At 46.6% G+C, this 27,258-nt stretch overlaps 1 protein-coding gene across 9 annotated transcripts in view; it reads right to left on the bottom strand.

The window, feature by feature from the left end:
• Positions 1-27,258, bottom strand: part of ADGRB1 (adhesion G protein-coupled receptor B1) — a 388,463-nt gene that overhangs the window by 187,448 nt on the left and 173,757 nt on the right. For 5 of the 9 annotated variants that reach the window (XM_082235447.1, XM_082235450.1, XM_082235445.1 and 2 more), the window contains exons 3-6: positions 22,772-22,930; positions 6,137-6,244; positions 4,404-4,568; positions 2,724-2,887 (exon numbers count right to left, since the gene is read on the bottom strand). In XM_082235447.1, coding sequence (XP_082091573.1) covers positions 2,724-2,887; positions 4,404-4,568; positions 6,137-6,244; positions 22,772-22,930 — 596 coding nt within the window. Of the gene's footprint in view, positions 1-2,722; positions 2,888-4,403; positions 4,569-6,136; positions 6,245-22,771; positions 22,931-27,258 lie in introns of all 9 variants that reach the window. The other 4 variants (XM_082235451.1, XM_082235446.1, XM_082235453.1 and 1 more) reach the window with 1 other exon arrangement.

Here is a 27,258-nt window from a genome sequence, read left to right as displayed (position 1 = left end):
GAAGGAGCGTCTCCACCCCCATCGTTCAGCCTGGACACTGAGGTCCAGCTCCGAGGGCCTTCTGGCGGTTCCATCCCTGCGAGATGCCAAGTTACAGGGAACCAGGCAGAGGGCCTTCTTGGTAGTGGCACCTGCCCTGTGGAACGCCCTCCCACAAGATGTCAAAGAGAACAACAACTACCAGATTTTTGGAAGACATCCGAAGGCAGCCCTGTTTAGGGAAGCTTTTAATGTTTGACGCACTATTGTATTTTAATATTTTGTTGGAAGCCACCCAAAGTGGCTGGGGAAACCCAGACAGATGGGCAGGGTATAAATAAGTTGTTGTTGTTGTTGACTTAGCTATGTCAGTCATGAGCCCTAAGGAGGATGAAATGTGTTTGTAGATCCTTACAAATAATGAAGCTCTCCTCCATCATGTGAGCCAGTATCTCTCCACATTGGATATCATAGGGAAGCGAGTGATAAAATAGTTGGATAAGAAACCCAAGCATCCGATCATTTGTCCAAGTGCTTCCTTCTGAAAGCCCAGCACTTCATTTACCCGAGTCTCACTGCACCAAATCAAACAGCAATCAGCCAGCCAGAGCTTCTACTGCAATTAGACACTTTGTCCCCTCTGACTTCCCATTCCTCTCCCTTCTCTCCTCCAGAGAGTGGCTCATTCTCCAAGAGTCCCTGCCGCACGCCAAACAACTGCATTGTGCCCGCAACGGTGAGTTGTCATTGTTTGCCGTTATAAATCCCCGGAACAATAACCGATGCAGCCGGCGAGGCTCTAAAGCACTGAATTGCTCTCATTGTCCCTTTCTGACTGCCTCCCCAATTTGGTGCCCGTTTGGCGTTTGATTACCATTGTGCTCACCAGTAGACATTAATCAGACTGGATGGGGTTGCAGCGAGCTGCTTCCCTGTAGATTGCTCTTTCATTTGCTGCAGTGGTTTAAGATAATTCACACACACACACACACACACACACACACACACACACACACACACACATTACCCATGGCTGCCTCACTTTTTTAAAAAGAGACTGTATCTGTCTGGGAAGTCTGTTTGGAGAGCCAATGTAGCACAGTAGTTAGAGTGACCTTCAAAGCCCTAAACGGCCTCGGTCCAGTATACCTGAAGGACCACCTCCACCTCCATCGTTCTGCCTGGACACTGAGGTCCAGCACCGAGGGCCTTCTGGTAGTTCCCTCCCTGTGAGAAGCAAAGCTACAGGGAACCAGGCAGAGGGCCTTCTCGGTAGTGGCACCCACCCTGTGGAACACCCTCCCACCAGATGTCAAAGAGAAAAATAACTACCAAACTTTTAAAAGACATCTGAAAGTAGCCCTGTTTAGGGATTGCCTTCTGACAGCTCAGGGATTGGATGACTGCATACCCTCCACCATTTCTCCAATAAAAATAGGGACATCCTAAGGAAAAGTGGGACATTACAGGACCAAATCAGGAACTGGGATGGCTTCTCTAAATCAAGAATGTCCCTGGAAAATAGGGACAGTTATTGGGGGTGGGGGTGTCTGGCTTCAGACTGCTAGATTTTCATCATTTTCAGGCACTTTTTCTCCATTGCACTTCCTCTTTGACTGTCCAGTACACACTCGGATGTCGACAATGTTGGGTATAAACAACCTTGCATGCCCCCAGCCAGAAAAGAGCAGGGTTGAGACTGTTAGGATATAGTTCCGTTCCACCTTAAAAGGGAACAGGCATGGCTGTTATGTGTCACGCGCCTGTTTACTTCCAGCACAGACTTGCTGGGAACTTCCGCTTGTATATAGCTTTTGCATTATCACTGTTTTGTTGGACACGAAGGGAAGCAGACATATTTTTTCCTTTGTTCCTGAACTATGCTGAATAAACACCTGTAAATAACGCTTACACGTGTCACTGTCCACCACTTCCGTTGTGAGAAGTTATTCACTCTGCTGATAAGAGCGTGCCGAGTCTCTAAATGTATCTGAGGCTCATGTCGCTGATTGATGCTGTACCGGAGATCGCCCAGCTGCCAGCCTGTGGCTGGAGCCAGCTGGGGGCCTGCCAAATGCCCCCATCTCTCCAGCAGTATCCCAACACAGACTAACAGAAAGTCAGGGGCAAATACACTTTGTGGTTTCTCACTAAACCCCAAGCCCCACCCTTAACTCTCCCTCTCACCTCTTCCCTGCATGAGGCAGCCATGAAACAAACTTCCACAATGTACACTTAGAGTCCAAAGCCAACCTTGTAAATATGAATAAACTATTTAAAAAAACACACCCTTCTTTTATCTTTGCAATTTTCAAATTTCTGTCCATACCATGTTATTTCAATGGGCTCATGGTGTGTGTGTGTGTGTGTGTGTGTGTGTGGAAGGGAGGAAGGTAGACACTAATGAAGTGAAAATTGTGTGAAACTGCATTTGCGCAAAATTTGGAAATATGAGATTGAGAACCCTTCATCCACCCTCTCTCCATTTGGTGCCTTCCAGATGTTGCTGGCTGAGGCTGGTGGGAGTTGCAATCCAAACATCTGGAAGGCCCCAGTTTGCAAAAGCCTGCTGCAATGCATGCGTTCCTCTCACCTAGAAAACAAGGGGAGGCAATTTGAAACTCTCAGATATAGGGAGAAATTATGGTATGGAGCCTCCAAGTTTCCTAATTCATCGGTGCCCCTTTGAGCCCAAAACCTCACCTGCTGAAGAGCAAGTGGGAAAGTTTCTTTGCCAACTTACCGGGGCAAAGTGCGATGTTGCAGAACTTGGTTTGCTTTTCGGGTCCTTCGCAAGGGTTGCCGCCAAACTGAGGAGGTTTGCAGGTCCGTGTGCGATCCCTGTACCCTCGGCCACAGGTCGATGAGCACAGGCTCCACGGAGACCACTCGTCCCATGTCCCATGGACTGAAATGAAAGCAGAGGAGGTCAGCCAAGGAGCTGTCAGCTTGGTTATTGCTCGTCTTAAACATAAGAAACTTGCATGCCTCTAGTCAGCAGAGGGAAGCATTGAGACTAGAAGAGAGGGGGAAATGTACCGTATTTTTTGCTCTATAAGACTCACTTTTTCCTTCCTAAAAAGTAAGGGGAAATGTGTGTGCGTCTTATGGAGCGAATGCAGGCTGCGCAGCTATCCCAGAAGCCAGAACAGCAAGAGGGATTGCTGCTTTCACTGTGCAGCGATCCCTCTTGCTGTTCTAGCTTCTGAGATTCAGAATATTTTTGTTGTTGTTTTCCTCCTCCAAAAACTAGGTGCGTCTTGTGGTCTGGCGAGTCTTATAGAGCGAAACATACGGTACTTTGTGGTCTCCTGTCAAACTCCCAAGCTCCACCCCATCTCTCTCCTGCATGAAGCAACCGTGAGAAACTAGCTCCCATCTTGTAGACTTAGAAACCAAAGCCATCCTTGTAAACATGAAGAAGTTGTGTTTTATTTACTCTTTTAAGTAATGCTAGTGATGTGTGTATGAGACAGGAGGTTTCAATGAGGTTTATTCCTGGGGGATAGTACCCATCTTCCCATTAGTATCCAAAAGGTGCTGTGGGTTAAACCACAGAGCCTAGAACTTGCTGATCAGAAGGTCAGCAGTTCGAATCCCTGTGATGGGGTGAGCTCCCGTTGCTTGGTCCCTGTTCCTGCCAACCTAGCAGTTCAAAAGCACGTCAAAGTGCAAGTAGATAAATACTGTAGGTACCACACCAGCAGGAAGGTAAACAGCATTTCCGTGCACTGCTCTGGTTTGCCAGAAGTGGCTTAGTCATGCTGGCCACATGGCCTGGAAGCTGTACACCGGCTCCCTCGACCAATAAAGCGAAATGAGTGGCGCAACCCCAGAGTCGTCAACGATTGGACCTAATGGTCAGGGGTCCCCTTACCTTTATATTACTCATTTTTCAATTAGTATCCAAAAATAAACAATAAATAAATAATCAGGTCATTTTTTATGGGAAGCTACACAGACAGAATGAATCCCTCCAACACCCTGACCTCAATAATAACCTTGCTTGCTTGTTGATTTTTTTAAAAAAGAAACCACTCAAGTTGGCAGCATTTTTCGGCCAGAGTGAAGTCAGTGGATTTGTGAATGTCTTGCAAGATGCAAAGCAAGTTCCTATCTCTTTAGAGAGAGTGGATGAAATGTCAGAATGATAGGGGTAGCTGAATACAATCCATTTTCCTTGGGCTGCGGGCTTTAGCACCCGGCTTAGGTAAATAGAGTATGCATACTAATTGCAGAAATTTGCTTAGGGGGTGGGAGGTAATCAACTCAGGTTGCAGAATTCCGCTTCCTTTGTTGCAGAAGTCACGTGACCTTTGAGCAGAGCCTTTTCGCATGCAGATGAGTAGATAGAGCGCCCACTTCCCTGCGGTTGGGGAGGTAGCGGCAGGGAGAATTATATGTGCGGTGTGGAAGGTCATCACCTGGACAGACGGCCGAGTTGTTGCATTGCCGCTGCTCCCGGAGGGGTCCGCTGCATTGCGTGCTGTAGGAATACGACACACAGAACCTTGTCCTAGTCTGCCAGCCCTCCCCGCAGGTGGTCGAACACACGCTCCATGGGGACCACTCCTCAGCAGCTGGGTCACCTGTCGGGGTGCAGAACATGTGAACATCTGGCCCAGTGTTGTCTGCTCCAACCTGTTGGGGGGGCTCTCCAAAATGCTGACCAGGTACCATTCCTGGCTCTCCTACCTGGCAGTGGCCTGGGACAACATTGCATGTAAAGTGGGAAGTATCCAGCATGGTGCAAAACCAAAATCCCATCATCTCCCATCATCTTCCCCCCATTGCCATGGCGGCTGATATTGCTGGGAGAAGCATTCAGAGTTGGCATAATAATAATAATAATAATAATAATAATAATAATAATAATAATAATTTTTATTTATACCCCGCCCTCCCCAGCCAAGGCCGGGCTCAGGGCGGCTAACAAGCAATAATAAAAATGAGTTGAATGAATACAACTTAAAAACAAGATTAAAATACATTAAAATATTGAAACATTAAAATATTAGAATGCAGCCTCATCACAGGAGGAGAAAGGAAAAAGAAAAGAGAAAGAGGCGGAGGGAATCAAACTGGCTCCAAGCCAAAGGCCAGGCGGAACAACTCTGTCTTACAGGCCCTGCGGAAAGAAATCAGATCCCGCAGGGTCCTGGTCTCATGAGACAGAGCGTTCCACCAGGCTGGGGCCAGTGTTGAAAAAGCCCTGGCTCTGGTTGAGGCTAATATGACTTCCTTAGGGCCCGGGACCTCTAGGGTGTTGCTATTTATGGTCCTTGAGGCTCTCCGTAGGGCATACTGGGAGAGGCGGTCCTGTAGGTACGAGGGTCCTATGCCAGAGGCACAAGACATTTTTGTATGGCTAGGCTAGTAAATCTCCAAGTGTGGAGACTCCAGAGGAATCGCCGGAGGTGGGGCTGACGTTTCTGATGCTGCCTAGTGGAGGTGCTGCTCCTGGTTATAGTCTAATGGTGTCTGGAGAGCACCACATTGGCTACTCCCACTGTAAGGCCTTTGCTTTGCTACCGAGCCGAGGCCCCTTCTGTGATGCTGTTGGCGAACAGAAGTATCGACTGCAGGGACTGAAAAAACCGCTTTGCCTTTTCAGTGACTGGTTATTGCGTTTTCACAAGCCCCTCTGTCCTTGAATTGCACATTCAAATGAGGTTGCTCTCGCCTCCTCCAAGTCAGAATTAATTCCGTCTCCTATAGTCAAAATTATGCACCATTTGAACATCAAATACCCAAGGATTAGCAGAAGTGGTGTTAGCCTCCAGAAAAAATTAGAGCTGGAATGTATTAAATTGTTAGGGCTGTGATCCAATGACTGCATAGATTAGTTTACTAAATTCTGCATATGTCTCATTTCATGATGCACGATCCACACAGGGAATCTGTGTCGGCTGCACATGCCCTGCCACATCCCAGCACTTTTAAATTCCATCGGTTTTAATGGGAAAGTTAAACATGTGCAAATCTGTGCTCTGTTGAAACTAACTGGACTTAAAATGTGCTTAATTCTGGCCGGGTCATACAGGAATTGTGTGAAGCCGTTGTGTATCAATTTCCTTTCTCAGATACCTTATACACTGGTAAACATAACCAAGTCAATGACTGCCTTGTCCTCCTTTCAGTTGTGTTAATGACTTACCTATTTGAGGCGCAGGGTACCCATACTGTTGCATGTCGTCGGCATCATCTCTCTTCCGGTTATCTGTGGACCTCAGTGACTGGCTTCGGGAATTGTAGTGTCCATTGGCTAGGATTAAAAAGGAGGTCCAGGGTAAATCAACCATCCACCAATTCTGCAAAGCCTTTCCCCCCACCATGAAATTTCATTTCAAATGCAAAGCAAAGCACAGGTCGAAACATTTGGTAATCAAAGCACCTGTTGTGTCAGTACTTAGAGTCATGCTGACCATTTCCCCGTAGAAACACCAAACCACAAAGCTCCCGTTGAACATCTGCCTCGCAGCTCTTAAGAACATAGGAGTATTTTTAGAAGCTGTGACACCATCAATGCTTTTTAAGCCCCACTAACCTCTTCCTCGTTCCCATGCCATTCCAAGCATAAAGGTATAGTTTAGCTTAGAAGGGGTGGGCATCCATGAAGAAGCACAGTAATAATAATAATAATAATAGTTTCCCCAGCAACTTGGGCAGCTCCCAACAAGAAGAATTTCAGTAATAATTTCATTATTTGTAGCCCGCCCAACTGACTGGGTTGCCCCAGCCACTCTGGGAGGCTTCCAGCACATATAAAAACAGAATAAAACATTAAAGACTTCCCTAAACAGGGCTGCCTTCAAATGTCTTCTAAAGGTTATGTCGTTACTCATCTCCTTGATACCTGATGGGAGGGCATTCTGCAGGGTTGGTGCCACTGCCGAGAAGGCCCCGTGCCTAGTTCCCTGTAACCTCACTTTTCACAGTGAGGAAGTCACCAGAAGGCCCTTGGAGCTGGACCTCAGTGACCAGGCCAACAGATGGGGCTCTGCTCTGTCCTGCCTCCATGGTTGGAGACAGCAATACTTCTGACTACCAATTGCTGGAAACCACAAGAGGAGAAAAGGCTCTTGCATTTGAGTCCTGCTTGCTGGTTTCCCACAGGTTGGCTAACCTGAGAACCGGATGCTGGACTAGGTTATTATTATTCCTGTGGAACGCCCTTCCATCAGATGTCAAAGAGATAAATAATTATACAACCTTCTGTAGACATCTGAAGGCAGCCCTGTATCGGGAGGCTTTTAATGTGTTATATTCGTTGTTGTTGTTGTTGTTGTTGTTGTTTTGCATATCCTGTTGGAAGCCGCCCAGAGTGGATGGGGCAACCTAGTCAGATGGGCATAATAATAATAATAATAATAATAATAATAATAATAATAATATGAATCAATGACCAGATCCAGCAAGCTGTTCTTGTGTTCTTACATTAACCAAGCTGCATAGCTGTGGCCACTTCAAGGAAAATTCCCAACCCTGCAATATGCAGAGTGCATCTCTTATCTTTGGGAACAGCAGCAGTGAGCAGTCCTGCTATTAGAGACCAAGGCTAATCTTCTGTGTGTCTGCAAGTATAACACACATGCTCAGCAATATTTGGGTGGCTGATGGTTGTTAAAGAGACAAGTGGAAAGACGAAGACAACAAGTTTAATTTCAGTACGGCTTTTGACAAAGTACCCCCTGATATTCTTGCAGAGAAGATGGTAAAGTGTGGGCTGGATGGAGTAACTGTTTGGTTAAGGAAGCTTTTCGAAATTTGATAATGCCGATATATATATATTCTCTTTTTGTTAACAGAACTTCTTTGGTTTCCAGCATGGTTCCTGCTGGTGGCGAGGAGGAAGACAAATTCTCTGGCAGGATCCAGCAAGTTTGTTCAGCGGGAGATAATCCCATCGGCCTTTCTCCCACTCGGCACCCGGGTTCCACCTGATGAACCGCTCCTAATGACTGATCTCGCTTGCTAATGAGTTGTGTGATTGCTTTCTGCTCCCCTGCTGCCATGCCTGGTCTCAGCTGCTGTGCCTGTTGCTAATTAAAGCTGATGGGGCAAAAGGCCTGAATTTTAAGAAGGTCTCTTTCTTGGGAGAACAAAAACAAAAGCCCCCATTGAGGCCACCTGACAACCCGCCCCAAAATCAGTCCATTCCCCAGCATGTGGTCATAAGTTGAACTGGGAGCCTTCAAGGGTTTATGGGTCACCAGAAGTTTCACAACAACAAAGGTACTTCTAGCCTTATTGTTGCTGTTGTTTAGTCATTTAGTTGTGTCTGACTCTTCGTGACCCCCTGGACCAGAGCACGCCAGGCACTTCTGTCTTCCACTGCCTCCCGCAGTTTGGTCAAATTCATGCTGGTAGCTTCGAGAACACTGTCCCACCATCTTGTCCTCTGTCATCCCCTTCTCCTTGTGCCCTCCATCTTTCCCAACATCAGGGGTTTTTCCAAGGAGTCTTCTCTTCTCATGAGGTGGCCAAAGTATTGGAGCCTCAGCTTCAGGATCTGTCCTTCCAGTGAGCACTCAGGGCTGATTTCCTTCAGAATGGAGAGGATTGATCCTCTTGCAGTCCATGGGACTCTCAAGAGTCTTCTCCAGCACCAGAATTCAAAAGCATCGATTCTTCTAGCCTTAGGTTTCACATTAAATGAGGAGGAGACCCTGGGCCTTCAGTGGCAGGGTGGACATGTGCCCTCCTTTACAGAGGACAGTCCTCTCTTTGAAGGATCTTGGGCAGCCAACTATGTGGAACTGTGAAACTCATCCCTGCGGGAGTCTGTAATGACTAGCAACTTGGATGGTTCTAAAAGTGAACTGTTCAAATTAATGGGCAAAGGCACTGTTGTATCTGAAATTATGGTAGGGGAGATACTCAGAAATATGCTTCTCATAGAATCCTACAGTTGGGAGGGACCCTGAGGGCCATCTAGTCCAACCCCCCTGCAATGCAGGAATATGTAGCTGCTCCTTACAGGGATTGAACCTGCAACCTTGGCATTGTCAGCAGCATGCTCTAGCCATGATGGCTGTGCTCTGCCACCATAGTCAAAGGCGGCAAAGCTTCTGAATGCCAGTTGCTCGGATCCACAGGAACATAGCTGTCAACATTTCCCCTTTTTTAAGGGAAATTCTCTTATACCAAATAGGATTCCTCGCAAGAAAAGGGAAAAGTTGACAGCTATGCACAGGAAGGGAGAGGGCTGTTGTGCTTGAGGCCTCCTTGCAGATTTCCCAGGGGTATCTGTTTGGCCATTTTAAGAACAGAAAGCTGCACTAGATCTTGGCTTGATCAGGCAGGCTCTTCTTCTTTTCTTATGCTCTTAGGTATAAATTATGTGGTATGTATCAAGAATTAAACTCCTTCGATCTGTCTAGAACCTACAGCCAATTAGATTTACAAGGATGACCCTGAGTTCTAATTCAGCATGGGCAAAAGTGTCAGATTCAGTTTCTCATTCTTCTTCCTCTTCCTCCTCCTCTATTAAAATTTGTACAACCCATTTCACCTGAAGATCACAGGGTGGTTTACAACATACAAATGCAAAATGAGGACATGAAATGCATAATAATAACCCCCTTCACACAAACACATTTAAAATGTCCTGGGAAGTTAAGCAGCCAAAGGCCTGGTTAAAGAGAAAGGTTTTCATCTAGTGCCTATTTTTTCTCCCTGAGGAGAGCATTCCACGAACCAGGAGCCACTGCAGAAAAGGCCCTGTTCTTATGTTGCCACCTTTCAGGCATCTCATGGAGGAGGCACAGGGCCTCGGATGAGTCAGAATCTTCCATTCTCCACATTTCAAAATCAGTTGCTGTTTTTATGTCCTCATCAAAATTTGCCGCCAGGTTTCTCCTATCCTACACATATTGGTATGCACTTTTGTCCAGCAGATGCATTTCCCACTAGCTCTTTTCAATAATATAGGCCTTTCATCATTCAATAATATACGCCTTTTACCATTTCTGTGTGAGATATTTGACAGACCAACTGCTTTGCAAAATTCGGGGAAGCGAGGCTTTCGGTGGATCGGTTGTGTTTCGCTTTGTGCATTGTTTTGGGAAGGGTGAATCAGGTAGATTCTCCTTTCAATGTGAACTGAATCAGATTTCTCTCTGCCCCCCCCCCAAGTCCTAGTTCCACCATGATGAGAGAGGCTGGGGAGAGAGAGTTCCCTCTGTCTGCTTTCCCCACCCCATGCCTAGAAACATTCCATCGTGCCTCTCCTTAGCTGCCTTCCCTCCCAGCTAAATAATGCAAAATGCTGTAGGCTTTCTTCGTGGGAAAGGTGCTTCACTCCGCCGATGACTGTCAGGTGCGTCAATGTGCCATGTCAGTGCCAAGACTCATTATTCATGTCGCGCAACCTGTGGCAGAAGCCTGATCTGCCACAGCAATCCTCGTGGGGTTTTTAAATATTTTTTTATGATGTAGATCTTGTAAAAGGTCATCTCTCAGCGAAGGAGTATTAAGGCATTACTGACTGACAGCAGGCTTATCCCACGCATAGCACATCAAGGAACCGTTTACAAGCCCAGCTGATGCAGAAGAACTCTTCCGTCACCCTCAGAGCACGAGGGAGATGCTTCATGTTATCTCACAAGGGGTGATATTTTGGGGCATTTGAGGGGTGGGTGGCAGGCAGCAGCAAGCCCATGATTGGGAACCCTTTGAATGTCAGGGAAAACATACGGATCCCCAAGTTGTTTCTGAAAGAAGCGTGTTGAGCGTGCCAGCCCTTTGATGTGCATCAGTTTCGACAGCTACCTGGCATGGTGGTGGAGGTGGAGAACCAAGCCTGCAGAACAAGGAGTGGGAAGCCTCTGCCACGCCTGATCTGCATATATATTCTGAAATGTCAGACGCTGCTGCTTGCCAGACGGCAGCGTGCACCCAATTCAATTGGCTCCCTCACTGCTATCGTTTTCAGAGAGTAAACAGGAGCTGCTGGTGATGTTCTCAGCCCGCTCTGTGGCACCGTCTCATGAAACCCACAGGCGTTGGCACTTTGCGACGACGTGCCAGGGAGCGTGTTGACATACTGTTGCTTCAGCTTGGATTTATTTATTAATTGGCTGGGTAGGTGACGGTGATGGGAATTCACCCTGCTCAAGCACCAGTTCAAAGCAGCTTGAAATCATGGTGACACCACGTCTTCGCTCCTCAACCTGTGAAAGTCTTCCCATCGGTTAAGCTCAACTCCAAGTTCCCTCTTTGGGGGTAAGCATACGATCTGCCGAAGAATTGATGCTTTTGAATTCTGGTGCTGGAGGAGACTCTTGAGAGTCCCACGGACTGCAAGAAGATCAAACCTATCCATTCTGAAGGAAATCAGCCCTGAGTGCTCACTGGAAGGACAGATCCTGAAGCTGAGGCTCCAATACTTTGGCCACCTCATGGGAAGAGAAGACTCCCTGGAAAAGGCCCTGATGTTGGGAAAGATGGAGGGCACAAGAAGAAGGGGACGACAGAGGACGAGATGGCTGGACAGTGTTCTTGAAGCTACCAGCATGAGTTTCAAATAGTCCATAAATTTACTCCAATCTTCTGTGAATCTCTGGTCCCTCAGGTTTAAAATTCTTCCTTTTATACAGATGGACTAATTCTGCATAGTCCATCAGTTTCATAGCCCGCATGTCCAACAGGTGGATCATGATCTACTGGTAGATCACTGGACGTCTGTGGTAGATCACTGGTAGATCACTGGCTCCCCTCAAATAAGTTAAACAAGTTTGGCTCCCCTAAAAACAGCTCAATATATTTACCCTGCACCCCCAAAAAACCAATGCTTTCCTCACCTCTAAAAGAAGCTCAACAACTTTGACCTGAACCCCCAAAAAGGGGGTAGATCACTGCCAGAGTTTTTAACTCAGTCTCATGGGAGTTGGTCACCCCTGCTCTAGGGCATTGACTGGCAGACGCTCTCCAGTGTTTCTGACAAAAAATATCCCCAGCCCTCCCTGGGATTCCCAGGGATCAAACCTGAGACCTTCTACATGCAAAGCAAGTGTCCTATCACTGAATATACCTACAGTATCATGAGTCGTACTGATCTTTCGGAGGGAGGCACGTTGCTGTTCTATGTAGCTAGAGTCTGCCTAGGACACACACCCTTCCTATTTTCTGAACTTTCTGTGTATTTTGGGTGTTAAGGTTTAATTATGACAAAAAGAAAAATACTGTTTTAGCATCACATACTGTGAGGAGGCTGTTTGGAAATGTATATTCTGAATTGAAGCAGGGGTGGGTGGAAACTGCTAGTTCTGCTGCATAACTATTTTAAAAAAGCACTTCTCCGCTGTTAATTTAGACTCCAGTGTGAAGTCTGAATTAATTAGAAATGTCTTCCGGAACACTGATTATTTCGCCAACACATGAAGGCTTGAGGCAAGTGTCTGCCCACTTTTCCAGTTGTAATTCAAATGCATTTAAAGCCCACCTCCTCTCCAAGAAGCTTAACAGGGCTTTCTCACCTCCATTTCCCCCCTCACAACAACCCTGCGAGGTGTGTTATGCTAAGAGAACATGAGTGGCTCAAGGTTGTGGGATGTGAAACACAAGAGCAGTCAAGTACAACATTTCTAGAGTGAACATGTTTACACATGGGGAGGGATGTTTGTCCAGCCGGCAGGTAAACTTCCTGTTTCCTTCTGGGCTGGGACAGACTTCCTCTGCATGTGACTAGAGGTGGGTGTGGCCTCACCTGTGCAGGTAATGACAAAAGCACAGGGCAGGGCAGCCATCTCTCTCTCTTTGACTGCATGCATCGAAGAAGCAACATCTGCTTAGCCAAAGATGCTCTCTTGGCCTCCAGCCAAGAGAGGACAAAGGGACTGTCTCCTTATGAGACAGTTTCCAGGTATATGTTACTTTTCTAAGCTAAGTCTGCCTTCTGGGATCCTATTGTGAACAGAATGATGTGTGAGTAAACTCTTTTTTATACTTTTATAGAAGACTGTGTCGTGTCTTATCTTTTATGAGGGAATAAGGGGAAAATACCAGAACAGTTATAATAGAGGGTTTAGCGAGCCTGAGCAAATGCATCCGCTGTGAGTTTAAAAGGGGAATGTTACTCTGCTAAATTGTGAACTTGTTTACACAAGTAGGAAAGGCTATAATCAAACAATATATCCTCTCCTGCATCCCTGAACGTTCCCACAAAGGTCTCCTAAAAAGCAACAAGGACCAGTCCTGTCCAACTCTAAACAACTGTGCTGTGACAGCTGGGGAGGTTGAGAGGCTCTGGCTGTCAACGTTTGGACAGCTGATTGCTCCAAGGCCCTCTTGATCACATGGGAACTACATTTCCCATCATGCCAAGGGCATGGACAAGCCCTGTAGCATCCCAGGCCTAAAGGAGCATGCAACTGGTAGACTCTTATTCAGACTTCAGTTTGCTGAAGAATTTATAGTTATTGTTGCACAACAGTAGGGAGGGAGAGGGGGGAGAAATCCAGTTCACTTTGCATTTTAATGTGAAGCTCACTAATTGGTGCTTACAGAAACATTACACAAACAGAAACACGGCTGTTCTTAACGATTACCACCGTTCTGATGCATACATTAAGGGGAAAAGGTTCATGAAATGCACAAATTAGTGAAAATATCATTACACAAATGCATCCTATTAGGAAAAATGTGCCTATCTGGAGAAAATTTGCTAAAATACTTAGTTTTTAAAAAACAAATAAATCACAAACGAATGCAGAATTGTGGAGAACGGAATTTAAGACTGGAGAAATGAGAAACTGATAATAATGGAAACGGACCAATTTCTCCATCACTTCATACCTGTGACAAGGTGTGCCAAGTCTCAGATGCTAACAAGCAGCTGTAGACCATGATCAGATTTGCTTTAGACCACTGTCAGCTGGTGAAATGGCTCTGAAGGGCCCCTAACACCAAATTTGATGCTAAACTCCAGTAAATGCAGATTTTAGAGCAACCCTTTTAGGGGAATACCTGTGATTCCTGCATTTACTGGAGTTTAGACTAGATGGTTCTTTGGGCCCTTTCCATCTCTATGGTTCTATAATTCTGTTAGGTAAAGGTAAAGGGACCCCTGACCATCAGGTCCAGTCGTGACCGACTCTGGGGTTGTGGCGCTCATCTTGCTTTATTGGCCGAGGGAGCAGGCGTACAGCTTCCGGGTCGTGTGGCCAGCATGACTAAGCTGCTTCTAGCGAACCAGAGCAGCGCACGCAAATGCCGTTTACCTTCCCGCCGGAGCGGTACCTATTTATCTACTTGCACTTGGACGTGCTTTCGAACTGCTAGGTTGGCAGGAGCAGGGACCGAGGAACAGGAGCTCACCCCGTCATGGGGATTCGAACCGCTGACCTTCTGATCAGCGAGTCCTAGGCTCTGTGGTTTAACCCACAGCGCCACCCACATCCCTAATACAGTGGTACCTCGGGTTAAGTATTTAATTCGTGCTGGAGGTCCGTTCTTAACCTGAAACTGTTCTTAACCTGAAGTACCACTTTAGCTAATGGGGCTTGCTGCTGCCACTGGAGCCCGATTTCTGTTCTTATCCTGAAGCAAAGTTCTTAACCTGAAGCACTATTTCTGGCTTAGTGGAGTGTGTAACCTGAAGCGTATGTAACCCGAGGTACCACTGTATTCTACAAATTCTTTGGGAGAGCCTGCTCTCAGATCCCAGATGATAACTTGCCAGATTTTCTCCTTGCTTTCCGCCAAACCATGCCTTCCTTGTCCACTAGACAAAGTACACCTCTTCCCGCCCGCCCCCTACATAATGGGCAGATGATGTTAGTTGCTGGCTGCTGAGATGTGTTTGGCCTGCGAAACCGCTACCTTGGTCCACATCCAATAGATGGCAGAGGTCTCCGTGTCTGAATTAGCAAGGAAGGGATCGCTGGGTTCTTTGCCTCGAGCAAGCAATAAACAGAAATTACTACAAACTCTGGATGCTGTCCTACAGACCGGCTTTTCTCTGCCCCAAAACAACAACAACACCAAACTGGCTGGACGGAAAGAAAAGACACCAGCTGGGGGAAAGGAAAATGGCTGTTGTTAAACCTGAAGTAATTCTGTTTTCAATCTGCAATAAACAGTAATTCTCACCAAGACCCTGGGGGCGTCAGACTTTTGCCTACAAAGACACTTGGAAGCCTGCATTTATATGCAAAAGCTAACGCCACCTATGACATGCTGGTGCCCTTTATTGCTTTCTTGGGTTGGAGTCTGCAGCTGCGGAAGATGTTGGCTGGTCTTTGTTTATTTCTTTCCTTCCTTGTGAATGCCACCAGCTAGTAACTTCCTTGGGGCAGAGACCTGACAGCATGGCACACTGGCTTAAATTCTGGGTGGGCACTGTGCCCAATACATGTTTGCAGCCTGGGGCAAATTACAGTGTTGTATGCCAGTCCCTCTCTCCCACACAGAGAGGGTGGCTGGAACAGAAACTGAATCTCAGTTCAGCACTGCAGAAAGAACAGCAACCTTCACTGCATCCAAAAACACAGGGCAGGAGAGGGCAATTGATGGTCCTAATGACCGCGTTCTACCTCCATAATTGGAAATGGAGGCAGTGAGAGATTTTACTTTCTTGGGCTCCATGATCACTGCAGATGGTGACAGCAGTCACGAAATTAAAAGACGACTGCTTCTTGGGAGAAAAGCAATGACAAACAGCATCTTAAAAAGCAATGACAGCATCTTAAAAAGCAGAGACATCACCTTGCCAACATAGGTCCGTATAGTAAAGCTATGGTTTTCCCAGTAGTGATGTATGGAAGTGAAAGCTGGACCATAAAGAAGGCTGATCGCCAAAGAATTGATGCTTTTGAATTATGGTGCTGGAGGAGACTCTTGAGAGTCCCATGGACTGCAAGAAGATCATACCTCTCCATTCTGAAGGAAATCAGCCCTGAGTGCTCACTGGAAGGACAGATCCTGAAGCTGAGGCTCCAAGACTTTGGCCACCTCATGAGAAGAAAAGACTCCCTGCCCTGGAAGAGACCCTGATGTTGGGAAAGATGGAGGGCGCAAGGAGAAAGAGACGACAGAGGATGAGATGGTTGGACAGTGTTCTCGAAGCTACTAACATGAGTTTGACCAAACTGCGGGAGGCAGTGCAAGACAGGAGTGCCTGGTGTGCTCTGGTCCATGGGGTCACGAAGAGTCGGACCCAACTAAATGACAAAACAACAACAGAGGGAGAGGGAACTGCTGGGAAGACTCTGTTTAAAGTACAAAGGCTAGGATGCCGCCGTTCCTTTGGGGAAATTGAACTGGATTTGGAAAGGGAGCAATTGATTGCTGCTCTGATGCTACAGAAAGCCAGTGCCTTAGCTACTCTGTATTATGACACAAGTAGATGAGGTTCTCCTTTAAACAAACAAGCAAACAAAATAGAAAAGGGAAGAGGAAGAGGACCACCCCACCCATCCTGGAGCTGCTGAAAGAATTGGAAATGGACCCAGGAGGAAATATCAAATCTCCCTCCTTCTGCATTTACAGGTGCATTTGATTCATTTTTTAAAAATAGGATAAAAACCTGCACGAGATCCAGATCACAAACCTCCCGCCGTCTCATCTAATCCTGGCCCTCAGTCCCACGCCTATTTGGAGAGCTGATAGAGCACAGATAGAGGCGAGTCAACAAGGGGAAACTTTGGCAAGGATCCCTCTGCCCGTCTAGACAAATTAGTCAGAGGGAATGAAAAGATGAAAGCCTAATGCAGTGGAAAGTTTCCATTTAAATATTCCAGCTACAATATGATTTAACTTTATGGAAATGCCAAACAACGTGTGAAATCATTCTAGTCCTTCCAGGGCTCAACCTTTTCTGAGCAGTGGCGTAGCGTGGGGGGTGCCAGGGGTGCCGGCCGCACCGGGCGCAACATCTGCGGGGGGCGCGAGTCCAGAGGGAAGGGACAAGTTCCTTCCTCCGCCGGGCTCCCCGCCGCCACCGCCAACTTTGCGCCTTGGCGCGCGCGCGCCCCCCGCCGCCGCTGCGGCTGCGCTCCACTCACTGCTCGTAGGAGGAGCAGCCGCTGCAGCAGCGCTGACACCACCGACGCCGGGCACGGGCAGCCTCCGCACCCTGACGCCATCCCCTTCCCCCTTTTTTTCCAGAGCTGGGGGAGGGGGAGGTTTTAAAAGGGGGTCTTGCATTGGCGATCCTGCAGCACTTTGGGCCGCACGACGCGAGCGCGCAGCACGGATCAGCCACGACCCCACCCCGTGCATTTCCCGGGGAAAAGTGCTCCGCGTGGGAGGCGCGTTTCCCCTTCATTCCCTCTCGTGCAAATCCTCCTTGGGTTCCCTCCCCCGTCTTTCCTCTCCCTACCTCACAAAAGCCTCACCTCGTCGCCTCCTCGCTGCCTCTCGCCTCCGCAGGAGCGTTTCCCTCCGCGGAAGAAGGAGCAGGGCGCTTCTGCAACTTTGGATTGCAACTTCTTGCTTCCCTGGGAAACAGAGCCCGGCCGGGTCAGTTGTCCAGCGGAGGGCCAGTTCCCCCCTCCCTCCCTCCCTCCCTCCCTCCCTCCCTCCCTCCCTCCCTCTCTGCAACCCTTGCGCCCCCCCTGCGTACTACTTGCAATGCAACTTCCGCGCTCCATGCGCTTTCATAGAATCTGTCGAGCTGGAAGGGAGCCGAGGGTCATCTAGTCCCACCCGCTGCAATGCAGTAATACGCCGCTGCCCCCCTACAAGGGATCAAACCTGCAACCTTGGCCTTATCAGCGCCGTGCTCTTAAACTGAGCCATCCGGGCTCCCCTTTCTCCCACCTTCTTGCGTGCCTGAACCTGTCCGCGTTTTGCATTCTAACACTTGCAAGCTCCATCCTCCAGCAGTTCCCTGACGCCGGCTGCGCTTCCTTTCAGGCCAATACTTGGCAGCCATAAACTCACACCGTGTCCAATATCCTATAAAAAGCATTAATCGGAATACCTTGCAACATTTCATCAAAGAAAATTGAGACGCCCTATTCCATAATAATAATAATAGTAATAATTTTATTATTTATACCCTTCCCATCTGACTGGGCTGCCCCAGTCACCTTGGATAAAAATATAATAAAACATGAAACATTTTAAAAAAACTTCCCTTCAGATGACTTGTGAAGTTGTAGAGTTACTTATCTCCTTGGCTTGGGGGGTGTCAAATAAAAATAAAAATAAATTATTTATACCCTGCCCATCTGGCTGGGCTTCCCCAGCCACTCTGGGCGGCTTCCAAAAAAATATTAATACGTCAAACATTAAAAGCTTCCCTAAACAGGGCTGCCTTTGGATGTCTTCTAAAAGTCTGGTAGTTGTTCTTCTCTTTGACATCTGGTGGGAGGGCGTTCCACAGGGCAGGTGCCACTACTGAGAAGGCCCTCTGCCTGCTTCCCTGTAACTTGGCTTCTCGCAGTGAGGGAACTTCCAGAAGGCCCTCGGCGCTGGACCTCAGTGTCCAGGCAGAATGATGGGGGTGGAGACGCTCCTTCAGGTCTACTGGGCCGAGGCTGTTTAGGGCTTTAAAGGTCAGCACCAACACTTTGAATTGTGCTCAGAAACGTACAGGGAGCCAATGTAGGTCTTTCAATGTAACTTCATACATTATTATTATTATTATTGTTGTTGTTGTTGTTGTTTAGTCATTTAGTCGTGTCTGACTCTTCGCGACCCCCTGGACCAGAGCACGCCAGGCACTCCTGTCTTCCACTGCTTCCTGCAGTTTGGTCAGACTCATGTTTGTGGCTTCCCCTCCCCATCCAGCTTGGTTTCCCTAGCCACTCGGAAACCCGAACCCTATGGAAATAGGGATGTCAAGGTTGCAGGTTCGATCCCCGCACGGGACAGCTGCGTGGTCCTGCATCTTTCCTCAGGGCCTGCAAGACAGAGCTGTTCCACCTGGCCTTTGGTTTGGACTCAGTGGGACCCTTATGTCTTCCCTCCCCTTACAGTTTTGATTTGTGGGCTACTTTTAAAATGAGGCTGCTTTTCAAATTGCATTTTAACCTGTATTTTAAATTGGTCCCTCCCCCCATTATGTTTCTATTGTAATTTTACCGGTGTTAGCCGCCCTGAGCCCGGCTCTGGCTGGGGAGGGCAGGGTATAAATAAAATGTATCATCATCATCATCACCACAGGGGGTTGGACTAGATGACCATCGGGTCCCTTCCGACTCTACGATTCTATGATTCTATAAAGTCAAGTGTTACCGGAAAAATCCGAGGGGGCGCTCGCACTTGAGTGCTAAAATCCACGGGTTAGGGGGCGCAAATTACTTGCCTTGCCCCGGGTGCTGACAACCCACGCTACGCCACTGTTTCTGAGCAAGGGCTGATGCATCCCTGACTCTGCTAAGGAAAAAAATAAAATAAAATAAAATAATTCCTTCCAGTAGCACCTTAGAGACCAACTAAGTTTGTTATTGGTATGAGCTTTCGTTTGCATGCACACTTCTTCAGATATGAAAGCTCATACAGTGGTACCTCGGGTTAAGTACTTAATTCGTTCCGGAGGTCTGTACTTAACCTGAAACTGTTCTTAACCTGAAGACCACTTTGGCTAATGGGGCCTCCTGTTGCTGCCGTGCTGCCGGAGCACGATTTCCGTTCTCATCCTGAAGCAAAGTTCTTAACCTGAAGCACTATTTCTGGGTTAGCAGAGTCTGTAACCTGAAGTGTATGTAACCTGAAGCGTATGTAACCCAAGGTACCACTGTACCAATAACAAACTTAGTTGGTCTCTAAGGTGCTACTAGAAGGATTTTTTTTATTTTTTTATTTTGTTTCGACTACGGCAGACCAACATGGCTACCTACCTGTAACTCTGCTAAGGAAGTCTACTTTTCCTTTCCTTTTGAAGAAAGTTATAATTTCCTTTAAAAAATAAATAAATAGACACACCAACAACTTTTGTGAGCCTTCCCCAACATGGTACTCTCCAGAGGTTTTGAACTCGCCAAGTAGATAGAGAGAAGCTTTTCTCCCTCCATCATAACACTAGAACTCATAGGTGTCCCACGAAGGTGAACGTTGGAAGGTTCAGGACAGATAAAAGAAAAGGACTTGTTCATGTAGCATATGGTTTAACTGTGGAACTCACTGCCACAGGGTGGTCACCAACTTGGATAGCTTTAAAAGGAAACTAGACAAATTGACGGCCTCTAGCCTCTGCACTTGGAAGCAACAATGCTTCTGAATACCAGTTGCTAGAAACCACAGGAGGAGAGAGTGGTCTTGTGTTCGAATCCTGATTGTGGGTTTCCCGATAGAGGCATCCGGCTGACCACTGTGAGAACAGGATGCTGGAGCGTATGGGTCATGGGCAGGAGCCAGCAGGCTCTTAATTTATCATGACAATTTATCATCGCCACTATTTCCCCTGGTCTATGGAAAGCCTTGCCCAATGGCAAGCTGTTGGGTTGCTTGCAAAACCAACATTCAGTCAATAATAATAATAATAATAATAATAATAATAATAATAATAATAATAATTTATTATTTGTACCCAGCCACTCTGGGCGGCTTCCATAGAAACCAAAAATACAGTAAAATATCACAGATTAAAAACTTCCCTGAACAGGGCTGCCTTAAGATGTCTTCTAAATGTCAGGTAGTTATTTATCGCTTTGACATCTGCTGGGAGGGCGTTCCACAGGGCGGGCGCCACTACCGAGAAGGCCCTCTGCCTGGTTCCCTGTAGCTTTGCTTCTCGCAGGGAGGGAACCGCCAGAAGGCCCTCGGCGCTGGACCTCAGTGTCCAGGTAGAACGATGGGGGTGGAGACGCTCCTTCAGGTATACTGGGCTGAGGCTGTTTAGGGCTTTAAAGGTCAGCACCAGCACTTTGAATTGTGCTCAGAAACGTACTGGGAGCCAACGTAGGTCTTTCAAGACCGGTGTTATGTGGTCTCGGACAGAGATGCAATTGGACAGAGATGCAATTTCCACAAAGCTCTGTTATCAATCTGATCAGCCAGCAATATTCACACCATGACCATTAATTAATGCAACTTTCAGGTGGACATTTAAAGGCTGCAATTCCCTTCATCTCTTGTACATGTTTTTTAAAGATGAAGCATCTTCGTTTTGTGCTTCTAGGGAAAGCTGGAAGCCACAGGAAGGGGCAGTGGTCTTGTGCTCACATCCTGCTTACAGGTTTCCCACAGGTCAGCCACTGTCAACACAGGATACTGGAACTAGATGGGCCGCTGGACTGATCCGGCAAGCTTTTCTTGTGCTCTTTATGTTCCTGTTGCCTCTGGAGCTGATGGGAGTTGTAGTTCAAAATATGTGGAAGGCACTAGGCTGCAGGGGAATGGACTGGTTGGAAGGTCTAATCAAATGTATTTCACTGAAAACCACGGGAAAAGTTGGAGATAAAGGTATAATTATAATCAGCAAGGCCCGCTCACATTAGCCTGCCCGTAGTAGTTACTGTAATTTGTGGAAAATGCTGGCAATGAGCGAGGCAGTGCCCACATACCATTTCTCCAGGCCTGGTACAAACTTTTAAGATGTCCCTCCTTACCATTCCACCATGATCTCTTGCTTGCTTTAATAAACTGGAGGATTAATTGGCCTCATTTAGCTCTCATTTCTGGCTGCTTGATTTGCATTTATAGGCAGACATAGCAGTATAGCACGACACAGAAATGTCAGGATGCACAAAAGGCAAACGCTCTTTAGACCAGGGATGGGGAACCTACAGACATTGCTGAACGACAACTCCCACCGACCCTCACCATTGGGCATGCTGGCTGGGGCAGATTGGAGCTGGATTGCAAAAGAGGAGAGGCAGTTTTGTGTGGTTCTCCCTTCCCATTGTGTCCCCTGCATCTGTTCCAGAGCATCAGAACCACTGTGTAGAACAAACCACGGTAGTGTGTCCTATTCACCAGAATCTGATCATTTTTAAATAACAATTTTTTTCTGAAGAATGTTGGAGATTATGTATAAGGGTGAGTTGCAAATTCCCTGTTGGTCCCTGTTGATAACAGGGGCTCTCTTGATCTCATAGAACCATGATGATGATGATGATGATAATAATAATAATAATAATAATAATAATAATAATAATAATAATAATTTATTTATTTATACCCCACCCATCTGGCTGAATTTCCCCAGCCACTCTGGGTGGCTCCCAATCAAGTATTAAAAACAATACAGCATTAAATATTAAAAACCAGTGGCGTAGCGTGGGTTGTCAGCATCCGGGGCAAGGCAAGTAATTTGTGCCCCCTAACCTGTGGATTTGCACCCCCTAACCCTAACCCCCAGATATTGCGCCCAGTGTGGCTGGCCCCCCCTGCACCCCCACGCTACGCCACTGTTAAAGACATAGGGTTGGAAGGGACCCAGGGTCATCTAGTCCAACGCCAGAAAAACTTTCTGACAGTAAGAGCTGTTTGGCAATGGAATAGACTCCCACAAGAGGCAGTGGACTCTCCTTCCTTGGAGGTCTCTAAACAGAGGTTGGATGACCATCTGTCATGGATGCTTTAGCCATGATTCCTGCATTGTGGGGGTTGGACTAGATGACCCTGGGTCCCTTCCAGCTCTTAAGATTCAACACACCCCCAAATCAGTTCCAGGGGTTCCTACCATCATCTACAGCGAATTTGGGGGAAGGCTGCACGAGGAGAGGGAAGGGAAGGGAAACGTATTTTGTGCAAGCAGAAGTCTTTGTGACAATGTAATGGTTTCATTGGACGCAACCCACAGTCCGGTGCAAACCTTAATGGGGCCTGAATGTGAGCAACGGTTCTGTACAGATGTCAGGATCATGAAGGTGGTGAGCTGGAAACACAAGCCACTTACGGTTGCAAGCTTTCCTGTTGCACAGCCGGCCCTCTTCTAAGACTCCCTCGCAGATGATGCCCTCGTCCGGAAGGGGCTGGCAGGTCCGGGTGCGAGTCTGCAGACCTCCTCCGCAGTCCCGGGTGCATTCTCCCCACAGTGACCATGGGTTCCATCCACCTGAGGACCAGCCAGGGGGAAAGAAAGAGAAAAGCCTCAGCTGCCATGCTTTGAACTTCAAGACACGACCGCCACCGCCCCCTCCATGTTTGTTTGCTTCACATATGCACCAGTGTCATTCAGAAATGGACCCTCCGTTTCAAGACACTATATTTTATTTTTTAAGTATAAATTTTATTATTATTTTCCACACAACAACACAAAAAATATTGAAAAGTAACAATACATAAAACACAAAAACCAACATTCAAAAAACCGAAAAAAATCCATATCTTACAAATTAATAATATAAACACTAAAAAGAAAAACAAACATTGACTTCCACCAATCCCACAGCACCTCATTTATCTCTCATTGTGTCTTCCTGTTTTCCTTATCATCTCTATCCTAGCATCTAGATATAAATCCCCTCTTTCTTATCCTTTCACTTCACACTTCACTTCAGCTAGATTTCTGTCCTTGAACCTTGGCTTTTAAGCTATTCATTTAGGCACTCCCATTCCTTTTTCACTTCACTTTTTGGTCTTATTATATCAGTCAATTTGGCTAATTCTAAATATTCTGAAAGTCAAGACACTATACATCATTGGTGGGTAATGTCTAATCCTCATCCTAGCTGAACTAGTGAAGCACCGTGGTTATTCATTGCAAATGAAACTGCTCTCTGCAGATGCTCAGAGGAGCTCTCTTCGCTCTCATTTCACCCTGCACTCTAGGGCTGAGTACAGCCCATCATCGGATGAGTCCTATATTTCTGTGACTACCAAGTGATGGGAAAAAAATATGATGATGATGATTATGATGATGATGAGGGTGATGAACCTCTAAATCTATTCTGAATTTCGATTTGGGTGAAATCCAGTGACAGATCTAGTTTTGCTGTGGTTTCCTTATGATCCAGCAACAGCTGACGACAACAAGAAGGGAAGAGTCTGAAAGTCGTATTTCCTGCCTTCATGAATAGCTGAAATCGACAAACTCCCGGGATTCATTCAGAATCCTTGCAATCAAAGATGGGAAGTTATTATTGTGGAAAGCAACATTTGTTTTCCTAAGAGGAGGCGAAATCAGAAGACCAAATGACCGCCTCCCCAGATGCACATGCAAACACTTCTCATTCAGAGCATTTCCTCCCAGCTGCTGGCTCAGAATTCTCCCCAATTTTCTCTTCTTTTCTTTTGGCCTTAAATGGCTGGGTAGGGATGGGAGCGAGGGGAGGGGGAGATATGCCAACTGCCTGGCTGCATTATTCAGCACTCTAGACGACGGGTGAAAATCCAGTGCTGCCGTCCTGCTTAAGGAATAGCTTTTAACTCAGCGTCCACCCACGCAAGAGAAGGAGAGGCAGTTTTGTGTGATTCTCCCTTCCCATTGTGTCCCCTGCATCTGTTCCAGAGCATCAGGACCACTCGGTAGACCAGTGGGAATACCTGGGGGTGGGGAGTGGGAGATAAAAGTGGGCAGTATCAGTGGGTCGAGTTCATTAATTTTGTTGAATTAATTAAACTAAATAGTTTTAATTGGATTTTGAATAGGTGTGCAATTAATCGTGACTCTTTTGAATTTAATTGTGTTGTTATCTTTCTTGGTGGGTTGCAAAATCTGCTCTTCTGAATAATGCTCTCTCTCTCTCTACACACACACACACACACAAAATTAAATTTTCTGTTTTTCACTTTAGAATATTTGTTTAGACAACCTTAAAATGTCAGTGACTTCCCTTCTTCTCTTTCCATGGTTCGTTTTGCATATCATAAATCCCTGCATATTTTACATAAACTGAACCATTCAATATTCCATTATTAGGTAAAGGTAAAGGGACCCCTGACCATTAGGTCCAGTCGTGGCTGACTCTGGGGTTGCGGCGCTCATCTTGCTTTATTGGCCGAGGGAGCTGGCGTACAGCTTCCGGGTCATGTGGCCAGCAGGACTAAGCCGCTTCTGGCGAACCAGAGCAGTGGACGGAAACTCTGTTTACCTTCCCGCCAGAGCAGTACCTATTTATCTACTTGCACTTTGACATGCTTTTGAACTGCTAGGTTGGCAGGAGTAGGGACTGAGCAACGGGAGCTCACCCCATCGCGGGGATTTGAACCGCCGACCTTCTGATCGGCAAATCCTAGGCTCTGTGGTTTAACCCACAGCGCCACCCATGTCCCATATTCCATTATTACATCAAACATAAAACCTTGTTTTCGCTGTTGAATTTATCTTAATGCTGCCAACATTTTTCAAATGTACACAGTTTCCTCCCATATATTCAATAAACATTTCCCAATCTTCTTTTAAATGTATGTTCTTCTTGTTCTCTTATTCTATACGTTAGATCCGCAAGCTGTGCATATTCCATCAGTTTAAGTTACCATTCTTCTCTGGTTGGGACCTCGCTCGTTTTCAGTTTTTTGAGCTTACAAAACACGGCCCACCAATGAATAACGTTTTCTATAGGGTAGGGTCAGTGGCTCTGGAGATGAGTTTATGAGACCAACTGGGTGGCTGCCCAAAAGAGTTCTGGAATCACTGGTTTAGAGGATGGCACCGAGGGAGGCAGAACTGCAGAATAATGCCTCCCCTAGGTAGTGCCCATCTGTTGCTTTTGAACCACCGCTCATTAGCCCCAAACAGCCTGGTCAATTATCAAGGATGATGTTGAGTTGTAGTCTATCTTGATGGCACCAAATTGACTTCTCTTTCATTAGCAGATGCCTCTGCAAGATCAAAAGCTATTCTCGGATCAGAACATTGGAGTTCACCCTACACTGGTCCAAACATCCATTCCTTGATTGGAAACAGTCACTCATTTATACTAGGGCTGCAATTTTTAACCTATAGGCGGTGGCTAACCTTTTCCCACCCACCCCCTGTTGTGGCTGGACTACAACTCCCATCATCCTTGACTATTGACCATGCTTGTTGGGGATGATGAAAGATGGAGTTCAACAACCTGCAGATGGCAGTCACCATCTTAAAACAGGCATTCCTTGTTCACTCTGAAACAGGAGAGTTCATAAGGAGAGGTTAAACCTAATGAGGATGCTTACAGCAGAATCAGCAAAGTTACTTTTGAGGTCTCTTCCAACTTTATGATTCTGTTCTTCTAGGAGGGCTTGACCCATCTAGGACAGCGTTTGCTGCAGGGTATGCATCTATCATCAAAAAAACAAATGATTTCCCCCACGCTGCAAACTATAGTTTTAGAAAAGTAAAAAAGTATGTAAATTTCATTGACTGCATTGATCATCTACAATTTGTTTAATCAGGCAACAACCCTAATTTTGACTAGAGACTGAAGCGTCTTGCCTCCCAAATATTTTGGACCAGGCTTCCTCAACCTGGGCCCTCTAGATGTTTTGAGACTACAATTACCAGCATCCATGATCACTGGCCCTGCTAGCTAGAGATCATGGGAGTTGTAGGCCAAAAACATCTGGTGGGCTGAGGTTGAGGAAACCTGTTTTAGATAGACATCCTCCCCAACACCTACCAATCTGACACTCTGTAGGCCAGCTGACCATGTGCTGAATCACCACTACATCAGCTGCTTACAGGATTTTACCACATAGTTATACCTAGGAGAAATGGAGGAGGCATTTGTTCAGACTGCTTTTCACGATGGATGGACCTGATCCCATGTTCCCAAACTTGCTTGCAGATTAGAATCAGATTGCAACCTTTGCTGGATTTTGCAAGGCAGTTTCAGTGTGCAAAGAACGCACGTGCACAAAATCACATTTTACATTTAAAAACCCCATATTTTATGGGGAAATGCAATGTGGAAACTGAACTTTTATGTAAAAAGTGTGCATAGAATTCATACAAAGGCATTCAGTTTGAATGGCCAATTTCTGTGCATTCTTTCTAAAAAGTGGGATGGAGCGGGCTTCGGACTGAGTGATGGAATTAGGCCCTGCATCCCATAACTACTTATAATACCCATATCCTTGCTTGCCCCTTGATGTGAATGGGAGAAGGGGTAGGAGAGAAAGGAAAAGGTCTGACTTCTGAACCTGTGGGGAGCCTGGAACTGGATATCTGGGGGAAAGCCATCTGCTCAGCAGGTCCCAGGTTCATTCAGCTCTCAGGATATCCAGGTTGGACCAGGAGAAACCCATATCTCATGCGCAGGAGAGCTTCTGCCAGGCATTATAGACAAAACTGAACTAGATGGCCCAGAATATCCACAGCTTCCTACATTCAACCAAAGCAGCTTTAAGCTCTATCCAGAACTGGCATTGCTACTCATGTACAGGAGAAGAGTTGACCTTCAAGAAATGTGAAGGTATATTTCTCACTCCTTGAAGGTTGTTTCCCCCCCTGCCTGAACAAAG

The sequence above is a fragment of the Podarcis vaucheri genome (assembly GCF_965113315.1).
Source record: "Podarcis vaucheri genome assembly, chromosome: 8".
Lineage (NCBI taxonomy): Eukaryota > Metazoa > Chordata > Lepidosauria > Squamata > Lacertidae > Podarcis > Podarcis vaucheri.
The sequence above is the reverse complement of the archived record's forward strand: the minus strand, read 5'-3'. Positions and strand labels throughout refer to the sequence as shown.